The sequence below is a fragment of the Nicotiana tabacum genome, chromosome 7 (genome assembly GCF_000715075.1).
Source record: "Nicotiana tabacum cultivar K326 chromosome 7, ASM71507v2, whole genome shotgun sequence".
Taxonomy (NCBI): Eukaryota; Viridiplantae; Streptophyta; class Magnoliopsida; order Solanales; family Solanaceae; genus Nicotiana; species Nicotiana tabacum.
Window position 1 is genome coordinate 135,468,851 of NC_134086.1, and position 23,559 is coordinate 135,492,409.

The 23,559-nt window shown below is 37.1% G+C and overlaps 1 protein-coding gene across 1 annotated transcript; it reads right to left on the reverse strand.

Annotated features, from left to right (window-relative positions):
- Window positions 1-18,939: 18,939 nt before the first annotated feature.
- LOC107782371 (phosphoglycerate mutase-like protein AT74H) lies at window positions 18,940-22,411 on the reverse strand. The gene is made up of 2 exons (XM_016603252.2): window positions 21,708-22,411; window positions 18,940-19,573 (listed from the first exon to the last, which is right to left on the reverse strand). Exons 1-2 carry the CDS (start codon window positions 22,174-22,176, stop codon window positions 19,158-19,160), a joined length of 885 nt encoding a protein of 294 aa, XP_016458738.1. The 5' UTR covers window positions 22,177-22,411; the 3' UTR covers window positions 18,940-19,157.
- Between the last annotated feature and the right edge of the window lie 1,148 nt (window positions 22,412-23,559).

Sequence of the window (23,559 nt, forward strand, 5' to 3'; positions counted from 1 at the left end):
ATTTGCATTATCATTATTCAAAGGCGTCATAGTTCGGAGGCACCATCTTCATGGACCGAGAACATCATTTCATGGCCTGCGAATCTCTCATCAAATAATTCATGGCCCAGGATATCATGGTATGAGGACGGCATCCCTAACCGTTCGAAGACAACTCTCATAGTCCAACGGGAACTTGCATCATGTTTAAATTTATGCACAATACACGCTTGTAGTATACTTATTTTTGCAGGTAACCCGACGAGCAACGGCTATCCCAGCAGGAGCGATCTCGCTCCAGTTCCCTCAACTGTATCAAACCTAACCTCTCTTGTGAACCATTCATTCGCCCATCCCTAGATATTGTGCTTGTTCTTGCAACGACTTCACCGGTATATCTCGCTGGTGAATTCGGAACTACATACGGTCTGATTCTTGTAAAACCAGGGATATGTAGACAGCTCAGAAGCCAGGGTGCAGCAAGATCTCTCAACCATTTTTCTCGGTCAAAATTGGCCATCATATCTACACCCGACAACTCTTTCATCCTTTCCGGGTAAAGAGGGGCAGTTGTTGATACCCAATTTTTTCCAAAATATTTTTAGTTGCATATATACCTTCAAAATCATGCATTAGCGCCAATTGGTATTTTTTCCATAATTTTTCCATATTTTTTATTTGTCCAATATTTTATTTCCAATAAATGATTACAAAATTGCATCACAAATGATTTCAAAGGCATTTCTTGATTTAATTTATTGTTTATGGTTCTATTAAGACCAAATTGTTCCATAAATGGCCAAATTGGCATCTCTTGGCTATAATTGCAATAACTTTGTAATTATAGCCCATACGTATAATTTTGCCTATTTTTTACCAGAAATTAGTCCTTTATATTTTTAAATACCAAATAATCATTTCTAAATTATTCTTATGCAATAGAATCACTTTTTATAATTAATAATTATGTTATAAACTATTTTTGACTAATTTAATTCAGGTATTTAATAAATAACTCATTTCGATTTTAATTTTAGCCTTAATTAAACCATCCTGAACCCTTAATTAAACTAGCCCATACCCCAAGCCCAATTCCTAATACTACCCGACCCAATGCTGATTAAATCCTAGCCGTGATCAATTTTGATAAATGGCCTGGATTCGTTCTTTCCTAATTTAACCTAAACTTATACCCCCAAACCCCTCATTCACTCTTCACTCATCCGTCGTCACCCCTCTCCTTCTCTCTCAAAATCCCTCTGCCTAAACCCTAACTCCCCTTCACCGGTTGCTTGCTCGCCGGTAATAATGGTGGCTCACCACTATCCCTAGCCCTAATGGCTCACCCATGACCGGATTCTTGCTGTCTTGAGGTCCACAATGGACCAATGGTTGTACACTCACCACCCATGGCCTGTTCTTGCCGTTCTCAGGCCACCATGGCCCAATTGAGTAAGATCTTCATATTTCTCGGCTAAACCTATGGGTTTCTAAGCCGGTCTCTCTATTTTTGGGTTATTTTCTAGAAAACCCTAATCTCTTTTCCTGTACCTCTTAGATCTATACCTGATCTGAGGTTTTTCTGAGCTATTTTCATTTGTTTTATGAAAAAACCTTTCGATTTCTCAAAGCTTCGCTTTATTTTCCCATTAGGGTTTCTGAAACGTTTTCTCAAAAACATATTTCTGGTCTTTTAATGTTATTCTCTGATTCTCATATGTTTGAACGACTTTTGTTAAAATTACTTTTTAATCCTAATTTGTTATGTTAAAACCCCAGTTTTAACACTATGTTATAATCTTGAGGTCATTCTTTCTTGTCGATTCTGCTATGTGTGTGTTCGAAACCCATGAATATGTTTTGATTAGTGATTTTTACCCCAATAATGTCTTACTAGGGTTTCTGATTTGTCTCTTTCTGGCTATACTCAGTACCTGTTATTCATGGAAGTTTATAATGTTTAATTCCTTTAGTATTAGTACTATTTTCCGATTCTTTAAATCCCTGACTTCTTGGGTTGATACTCTTTATTGATTTTCGGCTATTTTTCCCATTTTCACAACCTTTAAAACATTTTCTTACCTTGTTATGTTATTGACTACATTTTTGCTCGATTCTTACTGTTATTTCCTTAATTAGAACTCTATATATCTATGCCTAATTGTTTATTCTGTACTTAGGTCTTTTGAACTCTTTCATTATTTGGTACATGTTCTTTACCATTTGAAATGACTCCCTTAATTAAGGGAAGACTTGAACTGATTTTACTTTAATTGATTCTGAGTTCTCCATTTACTAAACAATTTGATTCTTACTTTATTTACCTAGCTTTCAAACTACTATATATATTCTTTCTTCTACTCTCATTAGACACAAACATTAGTTCACAAACACACTTAAAACTTTCTGCTCTCTTTCTTGTTACTTGCTACTATTACTGAATTAGCCGGCTGCAAGCAAAGACTAATTATTGCACCCTATTGTTCTTCACTTTGTGTCTATTCTCCTTAACATGTATGTTCTGATTTCAATTCAAGTCCTAAACACTATGTGTTTTCTTGCTGTTTCAGTTTACTAGTTACCAATCTATTCATGTCTATTATCTGACATTTCAATATGTAACTAGCTTGTTTGGATCACTGTTAGTTATGTCCTAATTCAAATATATGATCAGCATGATATGAGCTTGTCCATTCCTTGTAGTATGTACTGGCTTCACTCTATTAGTATGTGTTTGAATAGTTATGTCTTAGTTGGTTTCTAGTTTGCACCTGTTTTGCAAAACTGATTTGTTACCCTAAGTTATTCTAATGCTATACCCAATTATGTTTGGTACTTCTATGTCCTCACTGTTGCTATGAAATCCTATACTATGTCATCTCCCAATCCCATGAACCCCCCAGCATTTCTGATTCTATAACTATGTTCTAATTAACACCTCTGAAATCCATCCCTTACTGCTTGCACTGTTAGTTACTCCCTAATTACAAAAGACTTCTGTTTATTATATATTCATTATGTGTATTATGTGTCCCCAAATCCCAATTTCCTTGTATAAATTATGTGGTTAGGACTTTGTTTGCTCTGTGATTGATCTGTTGATTGTTTGATTACACAATTCTTTTCAAAACTGTTGTCTGCTAAACAACTCTCCTATTTTATAAAACTACCTCAATTGAGTCCTTTTCAATATTGTTTTTCCTATCAAAACTTTTCAATACTATGTCAAGCACTCTCACTCCACTCTTAAGTCCTTAGGTTCTGCCTCTCCAGTGTGTGCCTTGGGATCCCTGTGAGATCCCTCTGAACTCTGATGCAATGGGGTTAGCCTTTCCATACTGCACTTACTCAGTTCTAGTTATGAAATTTGGGTGTGAGCACTACCCGGGATCCTTGAGATCCTTAGGAACTCTGACACGCCCGGACATGAGACTGGCTATAAACTTGGCATTTGAGGCTATGGAAAATCTTGTATCTTCAGGATACACTTGGGCCTGCTTCAGGCTCCCTATAGTTAACTTCTTTTTTTTCTTTATTTATTTATATAATTTATTCAGCTGGTCTGTAATAGTTATTTGTAAATAAATATTGGGGATGGCTAGTGAAACGGGAGGGGTAGCTATATAATCATATTAATATCATTAGGGTAGAAAGCATGTCATAGGCTTTGTATTATTTATATCTGCATTAGAATCCATGTTTTTAGGATCAATACACTTATCCAAATCATGCCAAATATGCACTAAATATCATGTTCCTAGGATTTCATGTCTACTGTTTCAGCATCTCATCCGTCACTAACCCATGTTTTATATCTATCACTTAGAGATCCTGCTCCTAGGAAAATAACAACATTACCATAAAAAGTTGTTACTCTTGTGCATTCAGAAGTCATATTTCAATAGTTCTGCAACTCTTGTGTGCATTTAGAAATCATGTCTTAAGGATTCTGTTTTTAACAATCTTGCCATTTACATGTGCATAATAGATACCATGTTCTAGGATCCTGTTTGCATTTTGTTTAAAATGCCTAGTTAATTACTGATTCATGAAAAGGTAATAAAAATAATCTCACATTGTGATGTTTTCTGAATAAAACTGGTAATAATCCCTGCATTCTCAGATTCGTATCAACTAGAACAGCATGCTCTTATGGTAAAATGGCTTTTGAACTGTTAATGATTCTGGTAACTATTATGCATGATCCCACGCCTAGGCAAGCCTTAGATGATTAATCTTTATAAAACGGAAAAATTGTTTTTGCTTGTGTTTACTGCTTGAAGATTCACAGGTTTAAAATCAGTAGGCAAACTAATTAGGGCCCTGTTGTTGAGTTTAATGACGAAGTTGCATATTTTCTGTCTAATAAATTGCCTCTTGTTTGTGTTTGAGACGTGTTGTTTATGTGCATTATCTGTGGAGGTAAATCTGGGCCGCTTAACCACTTTTTGCACATTACTTGTTAAAGTCCTATTTGTTCTTGCCTGTCGCCTAGAATTTTATCATTTTTTAAAAAAAACCTTTTGTCTAAAACCACCTATATCTAGAGGTCCTAAAATCCCTCCAGGACCACAAGGACGGAATGGGTAACAGCACGCATAGAGATTGTTAAATAAAACTCGCAAAATAACCGCTAAGGGGTGGGGTAAAGGGTTGATATGGATATGATGACTATGTGTTAATGTCACGTGTAGCCCCTCATTGAGGAGTGATTACCGGACATTGTGTGGGGTGATCCTGTAGGCTAACCAACCTAGGACCCCTCTTTCCCAATTCCCGTTGTTTAAATAAATTTTACTTTCCTTTATATATGTGCCACTTGTTCAAGTCTTTTCCCTTTGTTTCATTACTTAAGTAATACACGTGCTTAATAATACTAAAACATGCCTTTATTTGCAAGTACGTGTGTAAACTATTTATTTGTTAAAAGGACTAATTCACATAAGTATAAGTTTGGTCGAGACCTACCATTGTGGATCGAGAGGGCTACCTAACACCTTCCCCTCAAGGTTATTTAGAGCCCTTACCCTAAATCTCTGGTAATGTAAACTAGTCTAAGAGTTAATCGTTGTAGGTGCTCTAACGCACTATAATTCGTTAGGTGGCGACTCTTCAAAACCCCCAAATCCCAAAAGGAAATGAGTTATTACCCCCCATGAACGTCGGAACCCGGACTTCTCTCCCTCTTTACGAAGGGAAAAAATAGGCGCGACAATGCTTCAAGTACTTCATTATCTCGGGGTTGGCTTCGGGCTCAGCTTCACCCGACCTATCAGTGGTTCGCTCATTTCCTTGGTGTTCTCCCGCGAGCGTTCTGACTCGACCCTACTAGGAGGGTGGCCATGATTTTGTAGCTGCGCTATCAGTGCCTATTGAGCTTGCAATATTTTGAAGATTAACTGCCTGTTGGGCGTTTCTCAAACTGTTACTCCTGGGCCTCCGCAAACGTTGTTTTCCAGGTCAGTTGGTAGGTGGACATCAATAGCAACCTATGAATTGGTGTCGATTGGATCGACGGCTAGGATTCCGTTGGGGTCAGCATGGGGCACCTCATTGCTAGGCACCAAGTTATCATTTTCGTCGTGATGGCCAGAGTCAGCCTCAACGTTCAAGTGGGCAAACTGAGAATTTGACATTTTTAAGTTGGCCTAAAATTGGGACCTTAATGAACAAGTGTAAAATAAAGTGTGTTACGGAAATTTTGTATCAAACCATCGCTATTATCCATAGTCCCATGGTAGGCGCCAAACTGTTTATCTTAAAATAGATAACAATTAAATTTGTACGCGATTGCAAGGATATGTGGATTGATTCAACACAAGTAATCAAGAATGTTAGATAAACGAATTGAAGATAAAATAAATAACCAAACTAGTTGTGACATTGAGTCTGGGCTCGAATATAAGTTGAACGATAGTTTTTCCCTCGACCAGACCATCGATTCGAAGCCCAACGTATATGAAGAACTATGATTAAAATAAAAACTTTTCAATAGCAAGAAAGCAGAGAAATAGGTTTGTATTTCCTTGATATGCGTGTTGCAATATCCCTATTGAGTAAAAAGCTTCCCCTTTATATAGTAGGAGAGTTTCATCCCTAGTACAATTCTTAAAAAAGGTAAAAATCCTCTTTTCTCGTCAATTACTGATACACTACCGACACCAGGCGAGATCCACATCGTGATACCCGGTTGGGTGCAGATATCACGACCCTTTTGTTAGTCGTGTGCAATCATTTATGGTGCTTTCAGAGGTTTCAGAGCTCGTTCTGAGTTTGGGGAACATTATCTCGTCGGTGTAGTGAGAAAAATTGCATTTATATATTTAAGTGACATGTTGAGACACGTGGACTGGTCAAATAGTCAAAGAATTATAATTAGTCAAGACGGGCAACAACAGAAATGAGCAAAGGCAAAGGAAGAGGCACGAGAGGACATTTGAAGGATTCGACGCTCGTACCTATTTAAGTCATTTATCAAAAGGAATGGATCTGACCATAATAAAGAGCGCAGATACGAAATTTAACATGCATTAAATACTGGATACGTTATAGAATTTGTATTGATTATAATGATTGTGTAACATAGCATTCAATGTCTTTAATTATTCATAATAGCCTCATTATGATTTGGAGAAAACGCATATCTTCAAGATACCTATAAAAGGGAGGTATCTGGTCACTTGTAAACACAAGACACAATTGGAATATACTTTGATTCACTTGTTTTTCTCCTAATTACACTCTGGTTACTCCAAATTACTTTCTTCTACATATTCTTTCGATTATCAGTAACTCACGTTCTTCTAAATTCTAGTTTTGACTGAAATTCTATTTTTTGGTTAAATAAATTGGTTCCGTTACCGGGAATCTGATAATCTATTTTTTTTTTACTTGACCTTCCTTGTTATATCAATTATGTCGAATAAAAATGACAACACCCCAGGAAACCAAGAGAACCAACAAAGTTAGGGAGGCCCAAAGAATATTAACATTCAAGTTCCTACTCTGCAGGACTTTCCACGGCAATCTCGTGAGGGTACTCCTGATGGATCTCAAATAAACAAGTATGCTCAATTTGAAAATGCTGAAGTTGTTGATGAAGCTTTGCATAAATTAATTACTGCTCAGGTCAACAAAGCTGTTGAGGCGCTTGTTAATCAATTGTCTGTTGCAGCACCCACACCTTCTCCAAATAATAACACTATAGAAAACCCTCGTTCCGGGCTTGTTAACTCAGGAAGCGGTGGAACTCCCAATAAACTATAGGAGAGAGAACCAGGTAATGTAATTAATTCTGATTTACAAAATTTAGTACTAACCTTGCAAAAACAGCTGAAGGAGCAAAGTGAACGCATAGAGCAGATACCCGGGGTGCCGCCCATAATCAAAGGGGTAGACATGGACAGATATTCGCAACAACCCTGGAAGCCAAGTGTTGCCCCACTCCCAATTCCAAAAAAGTTCAAAATGCCTGATATTCCAAAGTATGATGGAACAACAGACCCACGAGACCACGTGACTGCATTCACAACGGGCGTAAAAGGCAATGATTTAACTAAGCAGGAGATCGAATCGGTATTAGTCAAGAAATTTGGTGAAACACTCACCAAAGGAGCACTAACATTGTATTCCCTTTTACCTGAAAATTCTATAAACTCTATTGATGAGCTTGCAGATTCTTTCATCAAAGCACACTCGGGGGCCCAAAAAGTGGAAAAAAGAATGGAGGATATTTTCGAAATCAAGCAAGGAGATTCAGAATTGCTTAGAGAATTCGTGGACAGGTTTCAACGTGAAAGAATGGCATTGCCGCATGTACCTGATAACTGGGCATCTATAGCTTTCACAAGTTTGAATGACAAAAGCTCGGAAACTACGAGGAGACTCAAGGAAAGCCTTCGAGAATTCTCAGCTACAACGTGGAATGATGTTTATAACAGGTATAGCACAAAGTTGAGGATTGAGGAAGATATTGTTCCACGATCTCAAAAAGAAGAAAGTACACGTTCAAGACGTGCAGAGAACGAAAAAAGATCCGGTAAAAATAGGTACGAGCCCTATATGGGACCTGCGGGGAAAGACTCGCGATCAAAATAGGATAATCAAAGGCACGATCACAGATCAAGAAATAGAGAATCAGGTTCTTTATCAAGATTTAGGAACGAGCGAAACAACTATGAGTCACAGGATGATGATAGAAATTTAAAAGCGATATTCGGAGGTTACAACTTCAACGTCAGCACCTCCGAGCTCGTAGCTGTTTTGAAAAACATGGTAGATAAGGTTCGATGGCCAAAGGAAATGAGATCGAATCCAAACAGGCGCAACCCTGACCATTGGTGCGAGTTCCATAATGATCACGGGCATAAAACAGCAGATTGCAAATTTTTACAAAGTGAAGTTGATCATTTATTAAAACAAGGATATCTTACTGAGTTGTTCAGCGAGAAAGGCAAGCAAGCTTACATGAAGAACAGGCAGGAGCCTCCAAAACCACCTTCTCCCAAAAGAACTGTTAACGTTATAAGTGGGGGTGAAGACATCAATGGTGTGTCATATACTGCAGCTAACAAAACTTCCAAAGTAACTATTACCCAAGGGAAACGGGTGCGGCACGTTTTAGAAGAAAGCAATATTACATTCAATGATGCAGATACAGATGGCGTATTAATCCCTCATAATGATGCACTGATAATATCTTTAATTGTGCATGATACTAATGTGAAACGAGTTTTGATTGATCCAGGTAGTTCCGTGAACATTATTTTGCTAAGAGTGTTACGTGAGATGCAAACTGAAGATAGAGTAATACCAAAGGCGCATACTCTATCTGGATTTGATAATTCCAGTGTCGTCACGAGAGGAGAGGTAACACTCACCACTTTTGCTGAAGGGGTCGTCAAATATACAAAGCTCCAAGTAGTAGACATGGAGATGGCTTACAACATGATTCTGGGGAGACCATGGATCCATGAAATGGATGTTGTTCCTTCAACCTTGCATCAAGTTATCAAATTTCCACCGCCATGGGAAATTTGTCAAATTCGCGGAGATCAACATACGTCCAGGGCTATTAACTCCGTTGCAGATACAAGCACGAGAAGTGGAGGCAAATAGCAATCACAGAAGGCAGTTGAGGACATCACAACACAAACCTCAACTGAACAAGGGCGAACAGATGTAGACTCAAGGCCTGATACCATTCAAGAACCAAAAGAGAATAAAGATATCAAAACAACGATAGAGGAATTAGAACCTGTCATGTTATTCGCTCAATGGCCTGATAAAAAAGTCTATGTCGGAGCTAATCTTGACCAAGGAATGAAAGGTAAGTCAATTGAATTTTTGAAAACTAACATGGACTGTTTTGCTTGGTCCCACTCCGACATGACAGGAATACCACCGAAGGTAATGACTCATAAACTAAATGAAGATCCGTCATATCCTCCTGTGAAGCAAAAGAAAAGAAAGTAGGGAACTTTCAAGAATCAAGTGATTCAAGAAGAAGTCCAAAAATTGCTAAAAATTGGTTTCATTCGAGAGGTAAAATATCCTAACTGGTTAGCCAATATTGTTGTGGTTCCAAAGAAAAACGGTAAGTGGCGGGTTTGTGTAGATTATACAGATCTTAAAAAAGCTTGCCCTAAAGATTCGTTTCCACTACCACACATAGATCAATTGATTGATGCAACTGCAGGTCACTAATTGTTAAGTTTTTTAGATGCATATTCAAGTTATAATCAGATTAAAATGGATCCGGAAGATGAAGAAAAAACTTCATTCATAACAAATATGGGGACTTAGTGTTATAAAGTAATGCCATTTGGTCTAAAGAATGCAGGTGCAACGTATCAGAGGTTAGTTACCAAAATGTTTCAGGAATATTTAGGAAAGACAATGGAGGTATATATAGATGATATTCTTGTTAAAACTCAGTACTCAAAAAAATCACATATCACACTTATCTGACACATTTTCAATTTTACGAAAATTTAATATAAAGTTAAAGCCCGAAAAACGTGCATTTGGCGTTGCATCAGGCAAGTTTTTGGGTTTTCTTATTTCTAATCGTGGAATTGAATTAAATCCTGCACAGATTAAAGCTATTGAGGAAATCCATGACATACTTTCAAACAAGAAAGAAGTTCAAAGATTAACAGGGAGAATTGCGGCCTTGGGAAGATTCATCTCTAAATCATCAGAGAAGTGTTTTAAATTCTTCTTAGCCCTTAAGAAGCAGGATCATTTTGAATGGAATGAGTAATGTCATCAAGCACTTAGGAATTTGAAAACATACTTATCAAATCCACCTCTATTGGCAAAACCAAAGGCTGGGGAAAAGCTACTCCTCTACCTTGTTGTTTCGGAGGTGGCGGTAAGTGTTGTTTTGGTCCGAGAAGAGCAAGGTAAACAATCACCTATCTATTGCGTAAGTAAATCTTTGTTAGATGCAGAGACGAGGTATCCTCAGTTAGAAAAACTTGCACTTTGCATTAATCATGGCATCTAGAAAGTTAAGACCTTACTTTCAGTGTCATCCTATCGTTGTGGTAACTACCTACCCTTTACGTAACATATTACATAAGCATGAGTTATCAGGTAGGTTAGCTAAGTGGGCAATAGAGTTAAGTGAATACGAAATTGCATACCAACCTAGAACTGCTATAAAATCACAAGTATTAGCTGATTTCGTGGCTGATTTTAGTCAGGGAATACAGTTAGAAGCAGAAAAAGAATTACAGGTGTTCAATGGAGCTAACCCAGGAACTTGGACTTTATTCACTGATGGCTCATCTAATGTGAGAGGAGCAGGTTTGGGGGTAGTATTGGTACCACCTTCGGGTGAAACCATTCGGCAAGCTATTAAATGTCATTCCATAACTAACAATGAGGCAGAATATGAGTCTATGATTGCAGGTTTAGAACTGGCACGGGAACTTGGCATAAATCAGATTATAATCAAGAGTGATTCACAACTCGTAGCTAATCAAATGCTGGGGACTTATACAGCCAGGGAAGCAAGGATGCAGAAGTACTTGGAAAAGGTACGGGAATTGCTAAAACAATTTCAAGATTGGAAAGTTAGACAAATACCCAGGGACGAAAATCTTAAAGTAGACGCCCTAGCAAATCTCACATTTGCGGACGACGTGAAAAACAATGAAAATGCCTCAGTGATACATTTATTTCATTTAGTTCTTGATCCTGATGCGAATGAGGTAAATTTTAATAACCTAACCTGGGATTGAAGGAACGAAATTGTTGCTTTTTTGCAGTATGGAGTCGTCCTTGATGACAAGAAAAAGGCTTATACGCTTCGAAGGTAGGCCGCTCGTTACTGCTTAAAACAAGGCAATCTATATCGTAAAATGTTCGGTGGTCCCTTAGCAAGATGCCTTGGACCTTCGCAAGCAGAGTATGTAATGAGAGAAATACATAAGGGTCATTGCGGGAATCACGCAAGTGGAAGATCACTAGTAAGAACCTTAATTAGGGCAGGTTATTACTGGCCTAAAATGGAAGAGGAGGCAGAAAGTTTCGTGGCCAAATGTGATAAATGCCAAAGGTACGGTAACAATATGCAAAGACCTGCAGAATTATTACATCCGGTCATTGTGCCATGGCCATTTATGAAATGGGGAATGGATATCGTAGGTCCATTACCGCAAGCAAAAGGACAGGTAAAGTTTTTGCTTGTTCTCACTGATTATTTTACTAAATGGGTAGAGGCGGGTGCATTCAAATAGGTGCGAGAAAAGGAATTTAGAGACTTTATTTGGCGGAATATCATATGTCGATTCGGCGTACCAAAGGAGATCGTATGTGATAATGGTCCTCAGTTTATTGGAGCTCAGATCAAGGAATTTTTTCAAAGCTGGCAAATTAAAAGGATTACGTCAACACCCTATCATCCGGTGGGTAATGGACAGGCAAAATCAACGAACAAAGTCATTATCAACAATTTAAAGAAACGACTAGAGGAATCAAAAGGAAACTGGCCTGAAGTGTTACCTGGAGTTTTATGGGCATATCGCACAACTGCAAAAACAAGTACAGGAGAAACACCGTTCTCATTGGTTTATGGAGCTGAGGCTTTAATTCCAGTTGAGATAGGGGAACCAAGTACACGGTTCACACAAGCGACACAAGAATCTAATGACGAGGAGATGCGGGTCAACCTAAATTTACTCGAGGGGCGAAGAGAAGTTGCTTTAATAAGAATGGCAGCACAAAAGCAAGTCATAGAACGATACTACAATAGAAAAGCACGCCTCAGGTTCTTCAAAATTGGGGACTTCGTGCTTAAAAAGGTTTTTCAGTCTACAAAGGTAGCTAACATAGGGAAATTAAGTCCAACATGGGAAGGACCCTACAGAGTGCGTGATGTTGCAGGAAAAGGAGCATATGAACTGGAAACAATGGATGGAAAGATACTACCTTCGCATTGGAATGTTGTTCATTTAAAGAGATACTATTTCTAAGGAAAACCCACGGTCAGGTATAACCATTTTAAATTTCATTTTTGAATTGTTAAAATTTTACTAACGATTTTAGATGATAGGCAAAATGCTAACCCGTACTAAATGATGAGTCACGACCTGTAAGGCACATGGAGTAGCCTAAAATTCCTGGCCTAAGGTTACAATTATTCTGATAGAAATGCAAACGGGTTATGCAGTCTTCATTTATAATCATCCCTCCGAGTCCCGTATGTTTTTCCTTTTCAGGAAAAGGACCAAACGAGAGAAACTATCAAGTGCTCGAGGCTTCATAATTCAACACTCAAACACTTGGGAGACTACATAATATACACGGACATATGTATAAAGAAGGCAAAGTAGATTAAGGAAAAATCAAGCCTGAAAGAGTCAAGTGCAGAGTAAAAGTCATAAAGCCACGAGCTAAGGCCAAAGAAAAACCTCACTATAGTTAGGGTAAAGGCTATGTACTAAAACGGGTTATAAGGAAAAAAACCGTGTCTATTATTCTTCTTTTAAATCTGTTACAAGAAAAATAGTTACGAGAAAGTTATAGATGTAATTCAAACACATGTAAAGTTTTATTCGGAACTAGACAAGGTTCAAAAATAAAAACTTGCCAAAGTTATTTCAGAGAAACATGTGTATTCCTATTTCTTTTATCGTATGATAACACCATTATGAAGTTGAGACGTCTTCTTCATTAAGTGTCGGAACATAAAAGGGCCCTCTTTTATAAAACTCATGTTTAAATTAATCATGAGGTTAACAGAAGCATTTTTTGGAAAACAAAAATGTAAATTATTCTGTAAGTCCTTAAAAATAAAGGCGAGAATAAAGCAAGCAGAAGTTTAAGATAAAAAACTTCTTAATATGTAAAAGAAATCTAAGACTAAGTTCGAACTTAGTCATAAAACTACGAAATTGTTTAGATTGCCCCATTAAAAGACTTGGAGACTGGCGTTTCTAAAATCAACCCTCAAATGAAGTTAAGGGTTTGATTACGATTTTCCAAAATCAAAACAAAAACAAAATCATTTGAATGATTAAAACTGGTCACTGAGAAGTTTGTGGTATTGAGGCAGGAACGTCAATAGCAGCGGGCTCAATTTGGGCAGGTGCATCAGCAGGCGTGGTTTCAACTTGGCTTGCAGCAACGGGCTCGATCGGGTTTGAAATAGTCATGATACCCATATCAGCTTCAAAATTCATGAGAGCTTCAACCACGGGCACTTCATCTACGGGAGAAGGGAAGTCCTAAGTTTGTTGAGCCTTTTCAATGGTTTCATTGATTTTAGCTAACTCCAACTCCAGGTTGAAGTTTTCTTGGCCAGCTTCAAGTAGGGTATCACGACGGGAATTCAAAAAAGCCCAACTTGCCTCAACAACAGATTTTTCTTCAAGGATCTCATAATCCTTTCCCCAAGCAGTGATGTCATTTTTTAGCTCTTCATTTTCAGCCAAGGCGGAGCTGTGGGAAGCTTGAAGAGAGGTGTGGGAGCATTCTAAAGCACGCACCTTATCAGCAGAGATTCTGAGGTCTTCTTGTGCTTGAGTCAAATTTTGCACAAGCTCCCCAGCGTAAACTTCATTTTGGTTTAAAAGAGCCTTTAATTTTCTGATCTCTTCACTAGCTTTAGATAGCTGCTCTGAGAAGGAGGACTCGAGATGCTCTTTTTCTTTTTCTGCTTGGTGTGAAGAGGCTTTTGTAACCGCCAATTCTGAAGTTAAAGCTCGTACTCGCTGCTCTAAGGTATTCTTTCTCTCTTGTAAGTTCTCTATATCAAGCTGAGCACTCTCAAATTGCCCCTTCCAATTGGTTGCTTCCAATTGAGAGTCGCGTGCTATCTTCTCCAAAGGGGCAATTCTTTTCATCAATTCTGTGCCGATAAGATTGGCCTAAAAAAAAAAGAAATAAGAATCCCAAAGATGAAAAATTTTGCAAAGTAAAAGAAGGAAAATACCTTCAGAGTGGCATGCACGATATCATTCATTAAAGTCAGGGAACTGTGGCTCTCCAGCTTTACTTTTCTAATTGGGACAATAAGAGGCTCCAACCATACATCCGCCTAACTTGACTTTCTCAAAAGGCTGCTCTCAGCAGGAATTTCAATAATTACCCGCCTCATAGCAACACTTTTACTTGAAGAGCCCGTTTCAGTATGATGAACGATAGGAGGGGTAATAGTCAAAGGAGGAGTCGGAGAAGAGGTAAGAGCAATAGAAGAAGGAACGGAAATAGCCGGGGCTGGTAAAGAAGGAATCACAGGCACGGGTAATGAAAAAGACGATAAAGGTACTTCGTCTAAAATAGGCCTGACATCTTCACGACCAAATCCACTGACGAAAAGTTGGTCAATAGACTCACGAGTATCGTGGGGAGTGACGTCATTATCAGGAATTATTATTGGGGTTTCAACAGGTTCGGTAAGAGAAACCGAAACTTCAGCTTCGTCATCGGAAACGATGTGTCTCCTAACTCATGGCCTCGTTACCAAGGAACTCTCATTTTTCTCTTCTTCAGAATTTTCCTCTTCAGCAGCCTTCCTTTTCGCAGAAGAGGAACCCAAGACTATTTCTCGGGATCTCTCTAAAGAGATACGGATTCCCGAAGGAGTACGAGTTCCCAAAGAGACACGAGAGGCTGCAACTGCTTCAGCAGTAACCCCTCGAATAGCAAATCCTAACAAAAAAAAGGATAAAAGTTAAAATAATAAAGGAGAATATAGGCACGAAAAGAACAAAATGTGAACTCTTACCATGAGTCTTTACCTTCCAACCAAAATGGTTAGAAAGTGTTTTCCAAGATCTACCGTCCATTGGCGCGATCTTCAGCAATTTATCTACCCAACCACGGAAATTGGAAACATCCCTTACAACTCTCATGGTTGCTAAAAAAAGGGGGTAAAATTAGAAAAGCTGATAAACTTGAAAGAAGAAGGTACGAGAGGGATAAAAGACCTACGTGCAAAATTCCACTTCTCAGGGAAGGGAACATTATCTTCACCCACTAAACCAACAGTGGGGGCAGTAGAAAATCGGGCATACCAGCCACGATCCTTGTCATCTTCAGGGCTCACCAAAACCCTCTTACTCCTGGCTACTAGTGTAAAAACACCATTACAAAAAAGCCTAGGTGAGTAAAGATGAATCAAGTGAGGAAAAGTAAAAGGAGCTTCAGCTTTAGTGGCTAAATGCCTTAAACAGGCAATAACCCTCGATATGATTGGGCCAATTTGACCCAAGCAGACATTGAAGAAACAGCAAAATTCAAGAATGACTGGGTCGATTGTTGGTCTAAACCCTAAAGTAAAAGGGAAAGTGTAAATAAAAGAGAACCCAGTTAAATAGGAAGTAATTGTCTGATTCGGATTAGGGATAATAATGGGAAAATCATTACTCCAATAACAGTCCTTACGAACCACAAGAGTCAAAACCTCTGTAATTTGAGTGGGGTAAGCATCGACATGATCTAATGCAGAAACCTGGTTCTAAGAGATTCCCTGTCATGGTAAAAAGACAATTCTGAAGGGACTATCTCATCTACTAAAGGTTCAGAATGATTTTTACTCCTAGAAGAAGATTTGTGAGAAAGGTAACCTTTGGTTCTAGAGGAAAGACCAGAAGAAGGCATAGACGAACCACCTCGAGTAGATTCTAAACTACGAAGTCTACCTCCCCTTCTGTGCCTAACAGGGGCATTGGGGAAGGAGTCAGTAATGGAAACTCTCTCAGGGTTAGGGCTTGGAGAAGACATATCAAAGAAGAATGATTTAAGGAAGAAGTAATCAGAGATTTGGAGAAATAAGTGTTCAATAAGCTTTATGTGATAAAAGACAAGGAAAAAAAAATTATATTTATATCGATAAGCAACTGCCAAAGGTAAAAGTGCGGAGGTGGAAAGACCATAATTATGATAACTGGCACTTCATTAATAGTGGAACCGTAAAAACCTTGAAAAAGGCTGCAAAAACTGCAGAGTCAATGGAAATTGATACGTGTACGGAATATTAAATGGAAGTGACAATTGAATCGTCAATTTTGTCATAACATTAATGGTGACAAAAATTTTCGTTTTAATGAAATTCATTTCCCAAATATTCAATTGATGAATAAATGGAAAGTGGGGGGACTATCTGTATTAGGAAAAATTGCATTTATATATGTAAGTGACATGTTGAGACACGTGGACTGGTCAAATAGTCAAAGAATTATAATTAGTCAAGACGAGCAGCAATAGAAACGAGCAAAGGCAAAGGAAGAGGCACGGGATGACATTTGAAGGATTCAGCGCCCGTACCTATTTAAGTCATTTATCAAAAGGAATGGATCTGACCATAATAAAGAGCGCAGATACGAAATTTGACTGGCATTAAATACTGGATACGTTAGAGAATTTGTATTGATTACAATGATTGTGTAACGTAGCATTCAATGTCTTTAATTATTCATAATAGCCTCATTATGATTTGGAGAAAACGCATATCTTCAAGATACCTATAAAAGGGAGGCATCTGGTCACTTGTAAACACAAGACACAATTGGAATATACTTTGATTCACTTGTTTTTCTCCTGATTACACTCTGGTTACTCCAAATTACTTTCTTCTACATATTCTTTTGATTATCAGTAACCCGCGTTCTTCTAAATTCTAGTTTTGACTGAAATTCTATTTTTTGGTTAATTAGTCGGGTCCGACGCGAGTACCCCGTTCCAGTCTCAATCCAAAGAGTTCCCAACTTAGGTTTCGACCTCATACGTTCATACTCTTACTTCTTTTGACTTACCGGAAAGTCGGTGCATGCGCTAACCCTGAGTTCATCCATATATGTGAATTGTATGTAAAATTCTATTATAAAGCAGTGGAAGATGTTTATGTCTTTTCCTTGTAAATAGTTCCTATAGAAATAAGTACTAGCTAATTACCCCGGGATATACTTTACGTCCAATAATCAATGTTAACGTATCGAACAAAACCTTGCGAATTAACATGCTCGTAACTCGTAATGAATACACTGCCTAAATATTCTCTGAACTACGTATGTTGACATGTCTGACTTAAAACAAATGAGACGAAGTATGTAACGTTCAAAGAGCTTCCAAACATATTGGCATCTTGTGTCCTTTTCGTCTTTTTTGTTAAACTTCCTCGCATTTCTTTAGTGGAAGACAAAGTAAGGACCTGTCGAAAGGGACTATGCAATATATATTGATTTAACGTGTGCTACAGAATCATCCTGACCCTAAACAAACGGCATAGCTTTTAAATAAAATTACTTACACATTCAAGGTTTCAGCATCGATCTTTTTAGTCATTTTCCGAGAAGATAGAAGAAATTAAACTGTAGTTCATATATTTTGGAAAACTGAAGGCAATTTCTCTTCCATCGTCCACTTCTTTGGGAGATAACTAGGAACTGTTGGGTTTAAGCTTGTTAAAAAACTTAAAATAAAGAGTGAATGGGAAATTGAGGGGAAATAAAATATTTTGAATATCTCTCCTTGTTAAAGGGACATTGTCCCATATTGGAGGAAGAAAAGAGTTTTGATGGGTATATATATTGTTGGAAAATTAATTCAAAGTTGTAGTAGGAAACCTTAGTTATTTAGGATTTGGTTTATTTAGTTCATGTCTAAATATGATTTTGTGGTTAGAATAAATATAGGAATAGGCTTTTCTGTTTTTAGTTGAAATAAGTTTCATACTATTATAAATAGGTCTATTGATAGCTTATTTTATGTGTAGAAAATAAAGAATTATAGAGATCTATCAGAGATTAATTTCTATTTCTTCTACATTTCTGTTTATAAAATTATTAATTTAGTGGTAAAAGAATATCTACTTGTTTGTTCTCAATTAACTTTCCTAATGAAGTCAATTAACTTTGGTTGTTCTCCTTATATTATATGTCCTTTTGCTGGAATAATGAAGGACTAGACTTAACTAGAAAGTTAAGTCAGGTCAAGTAGAGTCAAGCGTGATGTCCAGCTATGTTGTAAGGAGCGACGACCCGCGTCCCACACGGTTCCTTCATTTAGCGTATGAGTCAGGTTCTACGTTTGTGAAATTACATTAATATCACGAAGAGACAATCTGATCTTACTGCAGAAATATTGCATTGACAAATTTGTTTCCCAACTATACTAAAAAAAAATAAAAAATCGCACGACATAGTAATTTTTAAGAAATTAATGATATATTCATGATATTGTTGTTCAACATCAATCAATAATGCATGTAGGCTGTAGCTCAAGTCTAAAAGCTCATAACTCCAACTTAAAAATAAAAACTCATGGCTCAACTTTGGAAAACCTATATATGGGGTCATATTTATAAAGTTTCATTTTTCAATTTCAGAAAACTTGGCTCATTCTGATACACAACTATTATCTCATGCTCAGTGCTCAATACTAATTCAATCTCCATATGGTTAGAAAATCATAATTTCACAAGTCAAAACAAACTGTCACATTTCGTCCTTGATGTCAAATGCTATTAAATATACAGTTGAAGGTTTTAAATTTACAAGAAATTGACATTGATAATGCCTACAAGAGGAAACAAACCTCTGCGAGCCTAAAACTGGAACAACTACATGAAACTAGAGAAGATCTTACAGACATTTCTGTCAGGTAACCAAACGAACAATACAACAGCAAGTAATGAATTGGAACAAATGCACAGCAACAATGCTATGCTACGGGCAGAGGAAGTTGTTGCTTGATTTTACATCTTCGTCATTTGAATCCGTTAGATGATCAAAGAAAGCATCAAGGTACCTAGGGCAATGATCATTCAGAGAACCTCTGCTAGCATTAGCCCGCCATTTTTGGTCTGCTATCATCTCAGGGGATAGCCCCCATTCTAGCATCTCTTCATCGCTATGATGGACTGCCAAGCTATATTCACCACCAGCCCCTAATTCCATAACTCGAAACTCACAATTCCCAAGATTGTTTAGGTACTCAAATTGCTCAACTGTCCATTTGAACCACTTCATTAGAAAGACTCGACTAGCTAGACCATGGGATATAATCACAAGATTCAACTCGTCGTTAGGGTCATGATGGTGCCTGTTCATATCAACATCCCTCCATAGAGATTCAAGGAAATCTGCATTAAAAAAGTTTTAACATGAAACTCAATATCAAACTAAAATTTCATAGATCTAAAACTTCACGCTACTAAATTGCAGCTGAATATGCAAACATCTTCCTTATTCAGAGCACTGAACCACCAGTTGCACTATAACAGATAACTTTTGTAGATACATGTAAGCATAGTAATAGTAATATTTACCTTGTACTATTGCGTATAAGTTAATTATTTAAAGCACATCACTTTATTATCCATTCAAGGCGGTAACACTCTGAAGACATAAGCAAGTCAATTACACTTTATGAAGACATAATGGAAGTTACAGTACTATTTTACACAGACTGAATAAAACATCTCTTCAATATAATCTTTTGAAAGGCATTAAAGACTCATAGCAGTTTGATATACTATTCTTATTTTAGCATGACCATAATTCATTAGCACAACAGTCTTTATCCCAGCCAACAGAGGAAGGACCAAAGCTTATTCAGCTTCATATCTACGAGGGCAGTATAAATCTTTTCTGCAACAGCATTTCTTTTAAAGCATAAATTCGTATTCTGGTTACCTTTAGCCATTTAATCAACGTTTTATTTGAAGATTGTTTCTTGGTTTCAATCAGAATAATAGTTGAGATCAATCAATAGAAGAATTGTAAGACACGGAGCTAAGTTGTTTTGAGACTCAAAGCTACAATTATATCCGGGAGATATATGAGAAATGAGAATGCAGTCCGGGAAATATAATTTTCAAGTAAACAATTAAAAAAATTGTAATGCCACCCGAAGGAAGAATCCTGCTGTAGCAAATTAACGTTTGGCCTTCGTTTAGCAAGATGAACAACATATTGGGCACAGGCTGCAGGGCTGGATTTTACTTGTACCTCTTTTTAGTATGATTTGCTATTATAATACTACAGGTCAAAAAGTCTGATGCTGTTAAACTAATTCAATGTGGACATCAGGAATGCAAGATCAATACCACCAACATATTTTAACACACAAATCTCAATAGCAGGACACACTGAAATCCGTCTTGCCTTTGAGTGGCGAAAAGCGATGGATCTCATAGCAGCCTAAACATCATGCTAACTATAAAACCTACATCATGACCTAATCTTGGTCTAAGCCAAACCTGAAACGTATTGGTTATAACAGAATGCCCTCAACTAAAAGAGGTTCTCCCCTAGAAATTGGTACATTCTAGGAGACTGTCTCTATTATTCTAAAACCAGCAACAACACCATCCCCCCCCCCCATCCCAAACACAGTAAGAAAGCGTAGGCAAGATATGATGCCAGAAAGCTCTTGAATAGTCAAATGTATCCGAAAATCCTAGATAAAGATCACATTTCAGATGTAGACTTGATAAAATAACTTACTCACACAACCATAGGCTGATGTAGTAAGTCATTAGAAAGCTCAACAAATTATCACAACGCAGAGCTATTCGGACACCATATGAAATGAACCTCGTGGTAAAAATTCAACAAATGCAGCCCAGAAACCAAAACACAATTCAATCATCAACAACAACAACAACATACCCGGTGTAATCCCACAAGTGGTGTTTGGGGAAGGTAGTGTGTACGCAGACCTAACTCCTACCTTGTGCAAGTAGTACACAATTCAATCAAATAACAAAATACTTGCACTGCCACGAAATTAATTATCCTGCTCTTTCATTTTGAGCTAATCTAAAATAGTGTCCACTTAACTATCTTAATATTAGGCTCCTTGTATTTCATTTTATATGACTAGTTTGACTAGACATAGACTGAGAACGAAATACATATATTTTATGCATAAGCAAAATATATAGTACAATATAGCAAAAGTACTCTTATGAAACTTGTCATCTTCAACATACAATATCATTCATGCAAGAGCATGTCTTTCAAGGTAAAATGAAAATAATAAAAAATGAAGAGTTTCAAGTATAGAAAAAGATTCAATCTTTTAGAATGGATCAAAAAAGAGAAAGTGTCACATAGAAATGGAATGTAGGAAGTATATAAACATTAGACAAATTCGATATCTTGCTTTAACATTCTTGCTAGACAAAAATAGGAGAGAGGAAATTAAAGCATCATATAATCACAAATCACATAGAATTGCAAAATCAAAGAAAGACCATAAAAAATGCTTACGAGAAACTCGATCATAAACATCAGCAGCGGATTCACCCTCAGGAAACCGATAAAAGAATCTCCCAAACCTCTCACGTGTCTCCTTAATCACTTTCATACGCTCAGCCACTTGAAAATTCCCAAAATCCTGTTCTCTAACTCTGCACTCTTCTCTTACCCCAAGCACCCTATCCCTCGGAAATGCCCGGCCAATCTCCCGGAGCGTGGAGCGCGTGCGCACGTAAGGAGAAACATAGAAGTAAACCTTCCAGTTGTCCGATGATCCGTGGTCGGAGACAACATCAAGAATGCGGGAGCCAGCTTGGTTGGCTTGCTCAATCCCACGTGTAGTTAAAGGGATTTTGTAATCTGGGGTGACGCTGTATGCATTGTCGTCCTTGTTCCCTTGGCTCTCGCCGTGACGGACTAAGATTATGCGCTTTGGTAGGTGGTACTTAACATCGCTGCTTTCAGTTGTGCTGTTTATCATTATGCTTCTTCACTTGGTTTTTTGTTTGTTCAAGAAAAATTGTGGGTATTAGAAAGGAGTTTTCAGGATTTTGGAAATGGAATTGGTTGAGAATTTATAGAGACTTGAAAAAACAGTTTTTCGGTGGTTTTTTTTATTGCTGGAAGTGGGAACGTGCTGAATACTAGGAGATTTGAATTTTATTTAAGAAAAAGATATTTCTATTGCATTGGAGATTTAGGAAGAGGGGAAGTATAAAAAAAAAAAAAACTAATTATTGTGAGTTGACTATAAGTTTTGAAGATCTGTTTGACTTTTGAATCCGATCGTGTGATTTTTCTTTTCCACGCCAATACGTGTGACAAGAAAAAATTGATTTCCTCTTGCTATCAAAATGAAGAGTCCTCTTCGTTAAAACATTTCATCAAATATTTGTCAAAATTGGATTTAATAAAGCATAACAGTTTGCAGCTTAAAATATATGGTACAATGTGTATGATTCAATAAATTGACTAGATAAATTGAAATAAATGACTAAGCTAGCGTTTCGTCATAAATTTCCAAATTTGTTTTGAAAATTTTGATTTGGGTGAAGTTTGGTTTGAAAATGAAAATGTGTTTAGACATCGGTTTTCAAAACATATTTCACTTTTTTTTTTTAAAAAAAACAATGAAACATGACTTATACCCACAAGTTCTAAAAATAGCACAAATACCAAACAATACTTTCATCAATAACATTCATTATATCATCGCAAAACATAGTCCTGAACATAAATAAATTTGGTACAAAATTATCATTTTTATACTGAACTACATAATACACTATCAGATAATTGAGAAGATGAAGCATCATTGTTACAAAATAATAAAAGGTGAGCTCTTTTACAAAATACAAAAGTTTGGGACAATTTTTTAAAAATATAATAGTAATATTTTCGGCCAAAATCAGTTCTTATTTTGGGATTTGGGTTTTGAAAATTTGCCGAAATATGAAGTATTTGTTAAAAAAAAACAAATAAATTTTGACAAAATATACGCCAAACGGGTCCTAAATGTTTTTTTTGTCTTTCTTGAAATCCTAACCTAGCTTCAAAGTTGGCAGCCATTTGACATAATGAATTTTTGTGTGAGTGATCATGTGAAACTATACCAAAAGTAGAATATTTAGGGGCTTTTTCAAGAAAGAAAACAATTACTCCATTCAAATATCTAGATGTTTTGACCAAGTGATATGTGCCAGCGATTTGACACTTTGCAAAACCATGTCGGCCTAAGAAACTAGATGAGGACAATGATAAGATTGACGAGGTTAATGGAGGATTGGAATTGGCGACCATCATCTATACCACTATATTCGACTCAGTAGAGAGACAAGAAATTTTGTTAAGGAAGTTTAGGATT